This window comes from Orcinus orca, chromosome 13, assembly GCF_937001465.1.
Source record: "Orcinus orca chromosome 13, mOrcOrc1.1, whole genome shotgun sequence".
NCBI classification, from domain to species: Eukaryota; Metazoa; Chordata; class Mammalia; order Artiodactyla; family Delphinidae; genus Orcinus; species Orcinus orca.
This window is the reverse complement of record NC_064571.1, coordinates 89,455,277-89,471,867: the sequence shown is the minus strand read 5'-3', so window position 1 is coordinate 89,471,867 and position 16,591 is coordinate 89,455,277. Positions and strand designations below refer to the sequence as shown.

General features: G+C 54.8%; 1 protein-coding gene across 3 annotated transcripts in view; it reads left to right on the top strand.

Moving 5' to 3' along the window:
- TRAPPC12 (trafficking protein particle complex subunit 12) overlaps positions 1–11,707 on the top strand; it is a 62,745-nt gene extending 51,038 nt beyond the window's left edge. For 2 of the 3 annotated variants that reach the window (XM_004274917.4, XM_049696456.1), the window contains 4 exons: positions 1,000–1,098; positions 5,670–5,770; positions 8,831–8,918; positions 9,063–11,707. In XM_004274917.4, the coding sequence (XP_004274965.1) occupies positions 1,000–1,098; positions 5,670–5,770; positions 8,831–8,918; positions 9,063–9,305 (531 nt within the window). In that variant the 3' untranslated portion in view covers positions 9,306–11,707. Of the gene's footprint in view, positions 1–652; positions 971–999; positions 1,099–5,669; positions 5,771–8,830; positions 8,919–9,062 lie in introns of those variants that run through there. The other variant, XM_049696457.1, reaches the window with a different exon arrangement.
- The last annotated feature ends 4,884 nt before the right edge of the window (positions 11,708–16,591 follow it).

Here is a 16,591-nt window from a genome sequence, read left to right as displayed (position 1 = left end):
GCCCCGAGAGCGGGCTCTCGGCACACCCTCACCCGCGCGCTCCCGCTGGGCAGGGCGCGGGCAGCGGTGCCAGGAGCCGAGGGGGACAGGCAGGTGCTGCCGGCTCGCCGCCTGCACCAGCAAGTCCAGTTCGTCGTGAAGAGCTGCTCTCGAAGCTGCCAGAGTCTTGCCATTTTTTTTTTCTCTGCTAAACTGGAACGTTTCTTGTCGTCTGTCTTCATAACATCCAGTTAGCGAACTAGTAACGCCTGTCCCAGTTTTCATGACATTGGAAACGTAGACGACGAAAGAAAGAAAAGTACCTTGTGGGGTTTTACGAAGACTCAGTGAGGAGAACACTGCCGCGCGGCCTGCTGTTTGCTGACCCGGGAGACGCAGGGAGCTGTTCACACGAGCCCGGGACAGTGCCCACCAGCAGGCGGGACGGCGACCCTGCCGTCTGAGCTCGGGGCTGTTGGGGATTTGTCCTTGTGCCCCTGGCAATACGGCCAGGTGCCCCGGATGGCCTCCTCCCGCCAGAGCCAGCGAGCTCTCCCGGCCCAGCTGTTTTACGGGGCTTATGTTTGTCTGCATTTAAGAACTTTACCTCGAGTTTTAGTAAAGAAAATGTTTAAGAGACGCTATTAATAAATTCAGTTTCTGTGTCTGGCAGATGGAGGCAAGACAAAATTCACCAATTAAGGATTTTGTCAGAAAAGAAAGAGTGAGTCCAGGTGAAATACTAGTTGCTACTCAGAAGCTGGAAGAAGAAAGCCCTTCTGCCCTCAGTGCACAACCAGAGCCCCTCGGGGAGAGGAAGGCTCTCAGGGCCGTGGTTACACACAGAACTCAGAGCCTGGTTTGCTGGGCCATCTGCCGCCCTCACGGCGGTGCCACGTCCCACCTGCCCACGCATTCGTGTTCCCGCTTCACGTGTGAGTCTGCAGGTACCTGCGCTCCTGTAACGTGTAAAACAGCGTGCTCCTCCTAACTCTGGGATGCTCTCTGGGTCCCCCGCAGGATTACGTGCTGGCCGTGGACGCGTACCGCTCGGTCGTCCAGTACTACCCACACCAGGAGCCCCAGCTGCTGAGCTGCATTGGCCGGATCTTCCTCCAGGTGAGCCGCGCGGCTGGCAGGGTGGGCCGGGGGTCGCCTTAGCGTGGATGCTGTAGATTGCAGAAAGAGAACAGGAAGTACATCAACTCAGACTTCTGTGGCTGTAGAAGGGGCAGTTTTCTTGGTCCTGGCTTGACTGTGCTCCGGGCTTTGACGTGATTAGGAAGCCAATTGCTAGACGTGCATTTTCGTAGATTTTCATCTGGGAAGCGCTGAGATGGATTCCTTGAGAAATTGCCCTGTTGCAGGTAGAAGTGTGTTGACAAAACCGTCAGTAATCTTATTTTAAGTGGCTGATAACATAGCCAAAGTGCGCTTGAATCCACGTGCGTGGACAAAGGAGGTCCCGCTTGGAGCCATGGTCCCGACAGTGCGGGAAGCCGGGACGTACCCGCTTTGCCAGGGATGGCGCTGAAGCCGGGACGCATTTGGTGCCGGGGTGCCGGGCGCCCGTCCTCGCTCCTGTCCTCCCCACGACGGCAGGCCCACACTCGCAGGCCGAGCGCGGGTGCCTCAGCCCCGCACCCTCAGTCTCAAAGGGTGTCGACCGTAGCACCCGCAGCCTGGGCGGGAGCCTGATGGGGCCGTCCGTGGTGGTCAAAGCAAGGGGGATGGATGTGGGGAGGCGCTGGCCCTGAGCGGGTGCCCTGCTGGGCCATCCTCCTCCGCCGTGTGACCGGCCCACTTTACAGAGGAGCAGACTGAGGCTTCCCGGGGCTCAAGTGACCTGCCTGAGGTCCCAGAGGTCAGGCCCACAGGAGGAATTTGAACAAGGTCACCCAGAGCCCAGGTTCTCTTCACTGATGTTGGTCCTGTCCTCCTGCACCTCCTGGCCACTGCGCACACGAATGCGTGCACACACGCACCCCACCTCCACCCCGTCCTCCACGCCACGCACAGACGCAAGCGCGCGCACACACACAAGCGCACACACGCCGCTCCCCCAGGGGGGCATCCAGAGACAACCCAACAGTGAAGGCCGCCTGTGTGTCGTCCAAGTCCCTCCCAGGATGCCCGGGGTCCCTGCCCCAGTCTCTGAAGCTTGACCTTCACTGAGTAACTCATGGATGTTGAAGAACGCATGTTCTAGCATCTGAAAGACCCGGGTTTCTGTTTGTCCTTGGTGCTTACCTAGCCTTGACCCTGGGCTGGCCACCCTCCTGAGCTGCATCCTCTCCTCTGTGCACCAGGTACGCTCGTGGCTGCCTCTTGGGGTCCTTGTGCCGATGAAACGAGGCAGCCGTGTAAAGAATGCCGTGCCCGGGATCTCGTGGTGCCCGGTTATTGTCCTGATTCTCGTACTAAAAGAATGCTCTGTATCTGCTCTAATTTCTCACTACTCAGGACGATCTCAGAAACTTCATTTCTGTCTTAATTTGCATAATTTGAGAAATGTATGCTGGAGGTCCATCTAGGAACCCTGAAATATGAAAGCACAGTCTTTCTGTGACAGTCATGGACCTGACGGCCCAGGGGAGGGACCCTGACGGTCAGACTGGGGCTTGGTCGGTGCTTCCGTGGAGACGTTTCTGGCCACAGAAGTATTCACATTTGCGCCTCCAATACGTTGGAGTCCCCGGGGAAGTGTCCCCAGATCTCTGCAGTTATCGTTATAAGTGAAATTGGTCTGGGTTTGTGCGTGCGTATGCATGTGTGTGTGTGTGTGAGCGTGCCCTTCTCAAAGCATTTGGTATCTGTGTTCTGTCTTCATAAACATAGCTGCTTGCTTGCTTTCTCTGTCCTCTGGGATATTTTGGACACTCTGGAATTACATGTTCCTGGGAGATTTGAATAACTGACCTCAAAGAGGCCTCAGCCACCCTCCTAGGATTTGTTGGGTAACTTAATACTGTTACTAATGGCTTTAGTGTTCCACGTGTGAGGTTTTTTCTCTCTGTTTCTGGCATCAATTTTGGCAATTTAGAGTGCCAAGAAGATCACCTGTTTGGTCTGTGTATTCACATATGTTTTCGCTTAGAGTTCTGTAAAATACAGTCTTCTTTCATAATTACTTCAATTTCACTTTAACTATAGTTATTTCTCCTTTTACATTTATAATTGTTTACTCATGCTTTCTTTTCCTTGATTAGTTCATCCACTTATTATCTGTTGTTTTCTTCAAATAACTAGTTTGGGTTTGTTTATTTGCTTACTAGATACTTTGCAATATTTTTAATTGCCTTTTTATATTGTTTAATTTTTTACGCTGCCTCTAAGTCTTAGAAAATCAGTAGGATTTTAAATCCTAATTACGTTTTAATAATTATGAAGATGTGGACTTCCCTGGTGGCACGGTGGTTAAGAATCCGCCTGCCAGTGCAGGGGACACGGGTTCGAGCCCTGGTCCGGGAAGATCCCACACACCGCGGAGCAACTAAGCCTGTGCACCACAAGTACTGAGCCTGCGCTCTAAAGCCCGCGAGCCACAACTACCAGAGCCCGCGTGCCTAGAGCCCGTGCTCCGCAACAAGAGAAGCCACTGCAGTGAGAAGCCTGCGCACCGCAACGAAGAGTAGCCCCCGCTTGCCTCAACTAGAGAAAGCCCGTGCACAGCAACAAAGACCCAATGCAGCCAAAAATAAATTAATTCTTTAAAAAAAAAAAAAAGAAATACAAGGATGTGAACTTACCTTCTGATGACCAGAAAAATCAGTAGGTGGCAAAGAAAATTCTAAGATTCCTTCGTTATCTCCCACTAGAAAATAGTTTCAGCGCAAGTCCTGTACCAGCGCCTTGAGGCCGTGCGGTGCAGAGGGCCAGCACGTGGTCTGGGAGTTGGACAGTCCCATTCTGTTATGTTAGCTTTGTGACCTGAGGAAACCGCCCAGCCTTTCTGAGCCTCATCTTTTTAATCCAGAGAGTGAAGAAAGGAGTGGGACCAACAGCACAGCTTGTTAGAAGTTGTGAGCGGTGGGAAGCACTTAGCACAGCACCCAGCAGACATTTAGGGCTTGGTGCACCTTTGTTATCAGCTGGTGAGCCTCAGTATCTCCATCAGTATGCCCCTGGGCCCTTGGAGGATGCAGGGTAAGTGAGCGCACTGCGGGGAACGCAGATGTTCAGGCCTCTGTGGGGGACCCCGGGTGCTCCCACCGTGTGCGTGAGGGCGGGGCCAGTAGACGCACGGATGGTGCCACTTTGTTTCCTCCTCCTGGCGGGGTGTTTTTCGGGGCAGCATTGACAACAGAGAGGGGCCGGAGACCGTGAGGGTAGCTTGATGGGCGCTGGCTGAGGACTCGAGATCCCCGGGTCGGCGACGAAGGGCGCTCATTACTCACAGCAGCAGCAGTGCAGCCAGTGTCTTTGTGTCACCAAACACCAGGCCCTGGTTTCCCAGGGTACCGTGAAGGGGCCGGGTGCTGCCTGCAGGGGTCTCACTGTGGAGAGTAACCCAGACCCTTGGTGCTGGGTGGTGGGCACGCCTGCCCTCGGCTGCAGGGAGGTAGTACGCGGGCTTCCCTGGAAGGAAGGGGAAGGGAACAAGCGCTCCCGGCAGGTGGCTGGAGGACCCCAGGAATCGGGATGGGGGTGAGTGTGCAGAAGAGGGCGCTGACACTGCAGCTGCGATGCTGTCCCCTCGGCAGATGCAGAGACACCTCGTGGTGTGTTGTAACGAGATGCCCTGGAGTCAGCTGCTCCAGAGCTGCTCCTTTAGGCCTGGAACACAGAGGCCTTTGTTCTTCCTTCACCCTGGTCGTAAGGTCTTTGTTGTCACAGGGTTTTCATTTTTCCTGTATTTTGCAGTCTAAGCCTTAGATCACTGATCTCCTTCCTCGTGCAGAAGGAGACCCGATTCCCTCTTAACCCCCCGCCCCCCAGGCTGTGGTCCGCAGCGATGGCAGGACGGGGGAGGGGGTTTAGCCATCAGGACCCCCAGTGGCTCTGGCTTCATTTTAGAGGGAGCTGAGGAAGTCTCCACAACCGTTCGCTAAGAGCGCGGCCATTTGTTCGCACGATAGAATTCTGTATTATTGGGTCAGAATAGGACTGAAATTTGTTAGTTTGATGATCTCTGTCATTTTACTGGTCACAAATAACCCCCCAATAATTGACTGGGAGACTGTAATATTATACCAAAAGGTAAATGTTGTACTTTTTTAGTCATTCTTTTTTTTTTCTTTTTTTTTAACGATAATATCAAGTTTAATTTGCCAAATATACAAGTTGGACTTGTGGAGCATGTTTTGCCTGGGTGCCACATGGCAGAGGTTTCTTGAAATGATCCACGGGCAGGTTTAAGAACGGGCCCGGGGCCTGGCCAGAGTCGGGAGGTATTTTTAGTTTTCATAATGCTATGCCAGGATTCCTTTTGAAGGGTACAAATTAAAAACTGTAAGAGACGTGTTAACATGCAGGTGTATTAACCACTCACTTGCTGACGTAGAGATAGATGTTGACGTCCTGCTGTATCCTAAATGGCTCTTACTTTTTTTTGGTAACAAAAAGTGATCATCAGTAAATGGTTATACCAGAGTTTTACCCTGCCTGATACATAACATGAGGAAACTGTGTATGTGGGTTTAGATTTAACATTTGTCAGCTGAACTGACTACATAATTTTGTCAAAGCAGATTGGAGACATAAAGACAGCTGAAAAGTACTTTCAAGACGTAGAGAAAGTAACACAGAAACTGGATGGACTGCAGGGTAAAATAATGGTTTTAATGAACAGGTATGTATTTTTCCTTTATTTTTCCTTCCAGTTTTACTGAGATATAATTAACTTACAGCCGGTGTAAGTGTAAGGTGTGCAGCATGGTGATCTATCTGATTTCCATACTGACATCATGGAGTGAGGACCACAGTAAGTTCACTGAACATCCATCATCTCACATGTAACGTACGGCCGTGTTAACTATGTTCATCGTGTTGCACACTGCATCCCTAGTACTTATTTATAACTGGAAGTTTGTACCTTTTGACCACCTTCATCTAATCCCCCCTCCCCCTTCCCCTCCACGGGCAACCACAAATCTGATCTTTTTCTGTTTGTTTGAAGTATAATTGCCTTGCAACACTGTGTTAGTTTCTGTTATACAACATAGGGACTTGATATTTCTATAGCTTTCAAACTATCACCACCATTAGTCTAATTATGACGTGTCTCCACACACAGTTCTCACATTATCACTGACTGCATTCCTCACACTGTGCATTTCAGACCCGTGGCATGTTTATTTTGCACCTGAAGTTTGTCCCTCTGTGTCCCCCTCCCTTAATCACCTGTTTCTGTGCTCCCCTCACCCACCCCACTTCTGGCCTGTTGGTCTCCTGTATCTATGGCGCTGTTTCTGTTGTGTGTGTTCGTTGTTAGGTTCCACGTCTAGGTGAGCTCGTGCGGTGTTTGTCTCTGTCTGACTTATTTCGCGTAGCACAACGCCCTCTAGGTCCAGCCGTGTGGTCACAGATGGCAAGATTTCATTCTTTTTTATGACCAAGTAACATTCCATGCACTGCACGCACACCCCTTTATCCAGTCATCTGTTGATGGACACTTCGATTGCTTTCTGTATCTTGGCAATTGTACATAATGCTGCAGTGAACGTAGGGGTGCATGTATTTTTTTCTAATTAGTGTTTTTATTTTCTTTGGATAAATACCCAGGAGTGGAATTGCTGGCTCATATGGCAGCTCTATTTCTAGTTTTTTGAGGACCCTCCATACTGTTCTCCACAGCGGCTGCACCAGTTTACATTCCCACCAACAGGGCACAAGGGTCCCCTTTCTCCACAGCCTCACCACCACTTGTTACTTGTCGTTTTGATAACAGCCATTCTGTCAGGTGTGAGGTGATATCTTATTGTGGTTTTCATTTGCATTTCCCCGATGATTAGTGACATTGCGCATCTTTCCATGTGTCTGGCCATCTGTATGTCTTCCTTGGAAAAGTGTGTATTCAGGTCCTCTGCCCATTTTTTAATCAGGTTTTTTTGATGTTGAGTTGTTTGAGTTCTTTGCCTGTTAACCCCTATTTGATATATACCAGTTGCAAATATCTTCTCCCATTCGGCTGGCTGCCCTTTCATTTTGTTGAGTTTCCTTCACGTGCAAAAGCTTCTTGGTTTGATGTAGTCCTGGCTGTTTGTTTGCTTTTGTTTCTCTTGCTTGAGGAGGCAGATCCAAAAAACTATTGCCAAGACGGACGTCAAAGAATACTGCCTGTATCTTCCTCTAGAAGTTGTATGGTTTCAGGTCTTACATTTAAGTTTTAAATTCATTTTGAATTTACTTTGGTGTGAGTTAGGAGTCTAGTCTGATTCTCTTGCATGTAGCTGTCCTGTTTATCCAACACCATTTATTGAAGAGTCTTTGCCTCATTGTATATTCTCGCCTCCTTTGTCACAGATTAATCGACCATGTAAGTAGGGGTTTATTCAGGTCTTCTGCCCAGTTTTTAATCTTTTCTTATGTTGAATTGAATGAGCTGTTTATTTTTTTTAGTATTTATTTATTTATTTGGCTGCATTGGGTCTTGGTTGTTGTGGCATACGGGATCTTCGTTGCAGCAAGTGGGCTCTTCGTTGCAGTGCACGGGCTCTCTAGTTGAGGCATCCCGTGGCATGTGGGATCTTAGTTCCCCAACCAGGGATCGAACCCGCATCCCCTGCATTGGAAGGCGGATTCTTAACCACTGGACCACCAGGGAAGTCCCTGAATGAGCTGTTTATATATGTTGGATATTAACTCCTTATAGGTCATATCACTTGCAAATATTTTCTCCCACTCAGTAGGCTGCCTTTTCATTTTATCGATGGTTTCCTTTGCTATACAAAAGCTTTTAAGTTTAATTAGGTCCCATTTGTTTATTTTTGCTTTTATTTCCTTTGCTTTAGGAGACGGATCCAAAAAAAATATTGCTACTATTTATGTCACAGAGTGTACTGCCTACGATTTCCTCTAGGAGTTTTTTGGTTTCTGGTCTTATATTTAGGTTTTTAATCCATTTTGAGTTTACTTATTTTTTTGTATGGCATGAAGGGATGTTGTAATTGCATTCTTTTTTTGGGGGGGGGGCGCCTGGGGCCATGCCACAGGGCACAGGGCTTGCAGGATCTTAGTTCCCTGATCAGGGGTCGAACCTGGGCCCCAGCAGTGAAAGAGCCGAGTCCTAACCACTGGACCGCCAGGGAGCTCCCTCTAATTTCATTCTTTTACATGAGGCTGTCCAGTCTTCCCAACACCACTTGCTGAAGAGACTTTTCTCTGCTGTATATTCTTGCCTCCTTTGTCATAGATTAGTCGACCATAGGTGTGTGGGTTTGCCTCTGGGCTTTCTTTCCTGTTCCATTGATCTATGTCAGTTTTTGTGCCAGTACCATACTGTTTTGATCATTGTAGATTTGTAGTATAGTCGGAAGTCAGAAAGCGTGATTCCTCCAGCTCCAGTTTTCTTTCTCAAGATAGTTTTGGCTATTCGGGGTCTTTTGTGTTTCCCTACAAATTTAAAATTCTTTTGTCCCAGTTCTGTGAAAAATGCCATCGGTATTTTGATAGGGATTGAATTAAACTAACAGACGTCAGACCCAGTGCAGTTTGCTCCCCAGAATGCCCTGTCCCCTGCCATATCTGGAAAGCACTGACACCACCTGGCTCGGGTGACGCCTGAGGGGCCAATGCTGCCTGGTCCTCCCTGTGGGGTTCCAGTTCTGGAAGCTGCCCCGTCAGTGCTGCTGCCACGCACCTGCCCGCATCCTGACTTTCCTGGTTAATCCTCTGCGTTGCTTATTTCCAGAGCGTTCCTTCACCTCGGTCAGAACAACTTTGCAGAAGCCCACCGATGCTTCACAGAGATTCTAAGGATTGACCCAGCAAATGCCGTGGTAAGACACCCGAGCAGGTGGCTCCCCCCACCCCGTGCCCCCCGCCCCTCCCAACAAGTCTGCCGGCATCAGGCACTCTCATGGGGGCCAGGGAGGTCCTCGGGCCCTGTGAGGCCGCATCCAGTCCCGCGTGTCCCCCTCCAGGCCAACAACAACGCGGCCGTGTGCCTGCTCTACCTGGGCCGACTCAAGGACTCGCTGCGGCAGCTGGAGGCCATGACCCAGCAGGACCCGCGGCACTGCCTGCACGAGAGCGCACTCTTCAACCTGACCACCATGTACGAGCTGGAGTCGTCCCGGAGTCTGCAGAAGAAGCAGGCTCTGCTCGAGGCCGTGGCCAGCAAGGAGGGGGACTGCTTCAACACACAGTGCCTCAAGCTGGCCTAGTTCCCACCTGACGCCCGAGCCGACAAACCCCGCCCTGGCGTCTGCGAGCCGGCCTTCTCCATCCAGCCGAGGCCCAGGCCGCTCCGGCCGTTTGCACATGCGGGGTGAACATAACCCAAGGGAGGGAGGGGGTCCAGGGCGCCTCGGCCCCTCCTGTGCATTCCTGGAAGCTGACCTGCTTCGTGTGCTAAGCTGAGCCACGTAACACAAACCGTTCTCGCTCCGAGCCTGAATGCTCTAGAGGATTCACAGATAGATAGATAAGGGGGAAGAGAGACCATTCGTCCCCGCCGGCGTCCCAAAGCGAACCGCGTCCACTCAGCTCCTTTCCCAGCCCGTGCTGGTCACCTCGGGCAGCCTGGTGAAGGGTAAACGAACCCGTCCTTCCTCCTCCTGCATTTGCACATCAGAGGGAGCGGGGGCGGGGACGCCTGGGGGTGGGTTCCGGAGAACTCGGGGCCCGACTGCACAGAACGAGGGCGGGCCTCACAGCGCGGACACTGTCCTCTCAGGTCTGAGGGTCAGGGCGTCTGCGGTCCTGTTTACACGGTCACTCCTGCTTTCAAAGTCTCTGAAGTACCTGAGTGCTTCTTCACTAAAGAACTCTGGCCAGGGTCCTTTAAATATCCAGCTATTCTAATACACTTTAAAATGGAATTCACTTTAAAGACTCTGAGATAAACATCTATTGCGTAGAGCAGAGCGAAGCTGTATTTCTGGTCATTTTTGTAATAGAAAGTAAAAAATACAAGTGCAGCGTCTACTGGGCAGATGGTCCCAATGCAATTGTTGAAGTACAGCTTCATTACACATTAAAATAGGAGAAAAAGATGAGACCACCAAGAGGACTGTGGGATGCCAAGGAGGTTCTAAAATCGTCTCTTTTCAAGAAGAAAAATCAGAACTCCTTATGTTTCAAAAGCCCCAAAATACGCCATTTTAGTTTCTTCACCTTGAGGGTTTTCCTTCAAGTCTGGCGGCGGGTGCGGGGGGCAGAGGTGCTGGTTTACAAGGCTCGGCCTCCACCTTGAACCTGCGCGGGGCGGGAGGCGTCCGCTCGGATCCCCTCGGATTCCGGAACCGTCCTTCCCGGGTCCGCCGTGTACAGAGCGGGTAACACTGCACAGGCTCCCGGGGGCGGAGGCCAAGCCAGTCAGAAACCGGACTCCAGGTTCCCCAGTAAATCAGTATTTGCATCCTGGACGCACCCTCCCCGACCCCCATTCCCTCCGGGGGCGTCGAGACAGGCAGGGAGAGCACTAAACCCCTGCCGTCTGGGGCTCGCTGAGGCTCCGCACGTTTGCAGATCCTCAGAGGCAGCGAGGGAAGCGTGCCCCGGGTGTCTGTAAGGTCTGGGGTAACAGCTGTACCTTATCTAGTTCGCACTCCGTTTTCCCTCCGCCCATCACAGACTCCTGGGAAGCGCCCAGAAAGCTCTTCCCGCACAGGCTCCCCAAAACTCACAGTTTGAAGCCCTCACCCCAGCGTGACCGTCTGTGGAGACGGGCCTTCGAGGAGGTGACGCAGGTGAGGTGAAGTCACAGGGTGGGGAGGAGAGGCCACGTGCGGACTCGGCCATGGAGCGAGGCCTGGGAGTGGCCAGCCCTGTGGCACCTGGAGCTCTGACGTCCAGGCCCCAGAGCCGCTATTGGTGGCATCTGTCACAGCAGCTGAGCTGGCAAGACACCCACTCCCCTTCCTGCGCTCCCTGCGCCAATGCTGTGGGCAGCCCGCGGGGGAGCAGGGCCCCTGCCACCGCTCGCCTCCGCCCTTCCATGACCTGTGTCCTGGACGGCGCGGGGCGGCCTGTCCGCTGTGGCACCCTCGGGCCTGGGACGGCCCTGCAGCCGGTGAGCCCAGGAGTGACTGAGCCAGCACAAGCCAGTCTGAGCCAGTCCAAGACGGGGCCAGCCCCCCCAACCCCCAGCCAAATGCTCACCAGGCGGGAGACCTGACAGCCATGAACCTCGTGGGGATGCACACCCAGACCTGGCTTGTAGGAGCAGAAAGAGAGAAGCTTTTCTGGAAAAGAAGTTTGCAACCGAGTCAAAATTTTACAGTAGGGGAGTGGTTTCACTAATTGCCCCATATTCCTAAGACGCGTTTATGCAAGACCATGTTTAAAAAGTTAATGACATGGAAAAGTACTCAAAAGAAATGTATATTTACATAATACGTGCATATGTTAACGGAAGGGACTGAAAAGTAATACTAGATGTTAAATCAGTCACAGCAAAAGGATGAGCACAATGGCATTTTTATTTGCCCTTCTGTGACTCTGAACCTCACATTTTTCCACATTGTGTGTGTGTGTGTGTTGTTTTTATAACCAGAGGGGAAAAAATCATCAAAATTGGTAAATGTTTTGCCTTTAAAAAATAAAAAGTGATTTAAAAATTATAGTGATAGTGTGACATGCTCTATAATTGAACAGTATATACAGCAATTAAAAGGAATGGTCTGGACATGTATTCACATGGACATATCCCAAACCTGCTCAAATAATCAAGATTAGGATTGTATATACAATGAAATGCCATTTATTTTTAAAATACAAACATTGTTTGTAGGTACACGTCTGCAGAACTGGAGAAAAACAGGTGCAGGAAACACGTGGCTCAGTGAGTGTCCCAGGGGAGCGAGGAAGGGGCTGGGGGATGGTCCTGGGAGACTCACCAGTGTCTGCAGAGCGCCAGGCCTTTTTTTAGAATGGTGGTTTTTTAATGTCATCCTTTATGCTTTCTCTCGATTTCTGGAAATACAAAGTAATTGACACCTGGTTGCAGATGGTTCCCACTGCTGCCACGGAAGGCCAGCCGGTCCCTGCGGGTCGGGTGTCACGACACAGGGACACTCAAGACAACCTCGTCATCCTGGGGCCTCAGCGGCCCACGGGGAACAGCGCTAGTGCCCTGGGAGGGGCGAGGCCTGGCCTGGCAGTGGGAGCCGCAGTGCAGGGCTTTCCAGGCTCCACAACCCTCAGGGCCCGGGGAGGAGAGAGCACACAGGAGCGAGGGGAGCAGAGTGAGGAGGGCCGCTTCACCAACAGCCTTGGCGGGAGCGCTGATGCTGCTGGACCGCAGGCGCCCGAGACCCACGGCCCACAAGGGTGTGCGGCACCCTTCGCGATCGCGGAAAGCAAAGCCAAACCAAAAACCGGGACACAGCGTTAAGTGCCCCCCCGTCCAGGATACAAATACTTCAATCCATACCGTATACTCGAGCCACAGAGAAAACGTCAGTCATTCCTTCCACGTGCTGACGCTAACCAGATGAGCCGTTCAGGAAAGCAGTGCTGGGGCCACACCCAAGGTCTACAGTGCATTTTCCAGGGGCGTGGCTGGGGCCCATCGCGGGAAGGGGCTTCACACGCTGCCTCGGAATTGTTCGGGTTAGCGACGCGTGTATTCACGTACTGTGACACTCACCTGCATGTGCACATGCACACACACGCACACACAGGACAGGCCGTGCAGGACGATTCCCTCAAATAGACCTGTGGAGCCCGGGACGGTCCCTCCGTCCCCGTGAGGCTCGCCCAGGGCCGGAGCGGCCACTCGCCCTGGACCCCACGCAGCGCACGCTGCCAGCTGCGCGTGAGGACCAGGCCCGGCCGGCACGGAGCTGGGCTGCGGCCCCGAGACCCCGGCCGCCACCTGGGGGAGAGGGCCGCTCATTCAGCGAGGTCCGCTGGGCCACCAGCGCTGTGATCCGGTGCAGCTTCCACGGCCTTGGGTCCCCTCGCCTGGTGCTCACGGCCAACCCCAGGCACTCCCAACAGCGGGGCATCTGGCGGGTGCCAGGCAAGGTGGGAGAAGGCACGGGAGAGACTCGCTCCAGCCAGGAAGACGACGGAACAGCCCATGGAGGACGCCCCCTCGAGACGGCGCCGATGTGGCCAGCAGACAACACAGGCGCCCAGGGTGACTGCGATGCCAGGTGGCCACGTGCGGCCAGACAGCACGGTGGACTCCGGCCACCAGTCAGGAGCCTTCAACTAAGGATCCCTCCGGGAGGACGTGACCCGGGTGCACCCATGCGGCGGGGGGGGGCCAGGGACCAGCGGAGCCGGGGGACAGCGACGGGGGCACCGACAGACACGTTCCTGGGGCAGGACCAGCAGGGCCGGCGGCAACAGGGAAAGGGTTTTGGTTTCAGAGACAGGCACCGTCCACCAGGACGACAACCTGGGACACCTGCGAGCAGTGCGGACGGTGCCCAGGGCTCCATCCTGGCCCACGGGTGTGCCGGGTCCTCCCCACACCCAGCACTGGGGAGACGCCGGCCTGGGGCCAGCCCTTGCTCACCGCCTGCACGACTGTGGGTGGAAAGCTGAACCCTCCCAGCCCCAGGGTCTCATCTGAAAGACTGGGTTAGTTTCCCGAAGCTGCCGCAGCAAATCACCACGGACAGGGCAGCTGGACACCACCCGTGTCCCCCACCTCACGTGCAGGCCAGCGGTGCGCACCCCAGGCGTCTGTGAGCCCGGCTCCTCTGGGGGCTCCGGCTGCAGCCCCCTCCTCGGTCCTCAGGGGTCCTCACACGTCTGCCTCCGTGGCTGCTCTTCTTGTAAGGGCCCCAGGCCTCGGTTCAGGGCCCGCCCTCACCCAGGAGAACCTCACCGAGAGCCCTGTCCAATCACATCTGCAAAGGCCCTATTTCCAAATAAAGTCACGCTCTGAGCTCCCAGCTGACGTGAATTTTTGGTGGTTAGTATCCAGCCCACGACCCCTGCTGGTAGCACTCTCGGGAGGATTAAAGCGGATTTGTTAGATACCCGGGAACAAACCACCTGCCGTGCTTCTGGGTCCGCGCGGGCAGCCCCTCTGCCTTACACCCTCTACAGCCCCCAGGGAGTGTGGCTCTGCCAGCGTGTCCTTGTGTGCCCCCTCCGTGCCCCGCAGGGGCCATCGATAACGTCGGGGCACCCCACGTCCTGCCTCACCAGACAGCCATCAGGGTTAATTAACGATGGGGCGGGCCCGAAAACATGGGTGCAAAAGCAAATCGCATTGATTTCATTGTATCCTTTGCTCGGCTCCTGTATCACTCAGATGAGATCCCCTTCGGGTTTTAGAACTGGGGATTTCTTGGAAGAGTTTGTGCAAAACAAACACAAGCATCTTAAACCTGGAAAATAAAAAGCATTAAAATACAATAACAAGACGAAGACAAAGGAGGGGGTCTGAGCGGAGGGCTGCTTTCCTTGGAAAATCAGACCTCATTCCACAACAGGTCGCTGTGCACACAGGCCCAGGGTGCTGAGCTGCAGGACGAGCCAGCCCCAGACCCACCGACCTGGGTGCCCTCCTCCCATCAGGACCCTGGCCGCTACCGCATTTCAGAGGGTGCTTCGAAAAATAACGACTTCCTAAGGCAGAGACGTGAGAACACCTGGGAACTCAGAGAAGCAGCACCTGCTCCCTGGGAAGCTGCCGAAGGTTCTCCCAAAGCAGCAGGGCGCGGCTATGCCAACAAGCGGCCCCAGCCCCCCAGGCTCCTCCCCTGCCTCCAGAAGGGCCCCTCCCGCCCCAAGGCCCCCAAGCACACCGGGAGGATGCACGCTGGGAGCTTGCAGCACCCTTGTCCGGGGCTGGGGTGCGCGCGCGCCCACGCTCAAACATCTTTGGAGGCAGATTTCCCATCTTCGTCAGCAGGATTAGGGCTGTGCGATTCAGTCCCGGTGCTGAGCTGCCTGGCGGCCTCGGCAGCCAGGGGAGCCCCCTCGGTCAGCGGAGGGCTCTCCACCGCTCCTGGATGCCGGAGGCCGGTGTTCTGCGCCAACACGAGGAGCCTGACTTCATTTTCCAAGGGAAAGCTCTTCAGCTTCCGCTGTCAGTGTGCCATGGACCGGGCGGCCGCAGTGGGGTGGCGTCAGGAGGGGCCCACGAGGGGTCGGTGCCGCAGACCCCAGGGCTGGCTCTCCCTCTGCGCCAGGAAGGGGCCCCCCAGAACCCGACCTGCCGGCCCCTGCTCCTGGTCTGCAGCCCCTGAGCTGCGGGAACTCGGGGCCTGTGCTGCGTCCCGCGCTGGTGGCGGGGACGGACGGAGACACAGGGCTCGGCCCGCCGGCTCCCAAGCGGCTGTTCCCCGCGGCAAGGCTTGCGGCAGCCCTCACTTCTGAGGAGCTGCAACCCGCAAAGTAAGCGTGAACCCTGCTCTGATCCGCCTCCAGGGGCTGCTGCCCTCGCCCGCGGGCTGCCGGGGAGGTGTGTTAGGGCCCAGGGAGACGGGCTCCCTCTTCAAGCGACATAGGCCGCGGTTCCTCGCCCTGGCGTGGAGCCCGAGCGGCTCCGCCCCACATCCGGGAACCGCGCGGCTCCTTCCGCACGTGGGAGACGCCCGCCGCCTCTCCTCTGAGCTCCTGACCCAGAACGCCAGCCCCGGGAAGCGTGCGGCGGGAGCTGGGCAGAGACCCACCCCTCCCGGGCAGTGGGCTGCGAGCAGCGAGGCCCCAAACCCGTCTGCACCGAGTTCCCCGGCGGGGCTGACCTGCGGAACTGAGGGTCAGGCACCTGCCCGTCACCCGGATGCACTCCCGCCAGCCCTGCGAGGCCTGAGCTCCAGGGAGCAGCACAGGATCGGGGTCCCCGGTGGGACGAGGCCCATCACCTGGGCTAAGCCTCGTTAGCAGCAGGCGTCAGCCCTCCCCTCAGCACCTGCCCACCAGCCTCCACGTGACCCCCCGCCAGCCGCGGGCACCACCTCCTCCTGTCCTGCTCGCGTGTCTGAGCTCTGGCTCTGCCTGCAGGGTCGGGGGGCTCTGCCTGCAGGGTGGGGGGCTCTGCTCCTGACTTCCGGCCAATCAGCCCGCACCACCACCTGCTGTGGCTGGGCACCGCCCCCGCTCGCGTTCCTACCAGTCACCCCATCAGTACCTCCTTAAAGAGACTGACTCCACCTCCACTCAGGATGACTCCTCCCAAGGAAACTGAAAAGCCGTCGCTTACCAGCAATTTGGCCCGAACGAACGCTTCCTCGCAGTTCACTAAGGACTGCCACCAGCTTCCGGGTGTGAACGTCTGGTTTTCCTGAGCCTGGTGGGAACCGGAGGGTGGGGGGTGAGAGGCGGCCGGTGAGCAGCCCCCGTAAGGGCGTCGGCCGAATGGCAGGGAAGCCACACTAGACAGACAGGAGGCTGCACCCGGGCTTCGCACATGCGACTGCCTCGTTCTGGCAAGGTCGGCATCCGACACTTCCATATTTTAAAGCGCTGCTTTGGTGCAAGAATTCAACCTAGCAGCCGTGTTTTCTCAACCAAAACTTAGGACCCGGGACCCGGGGAC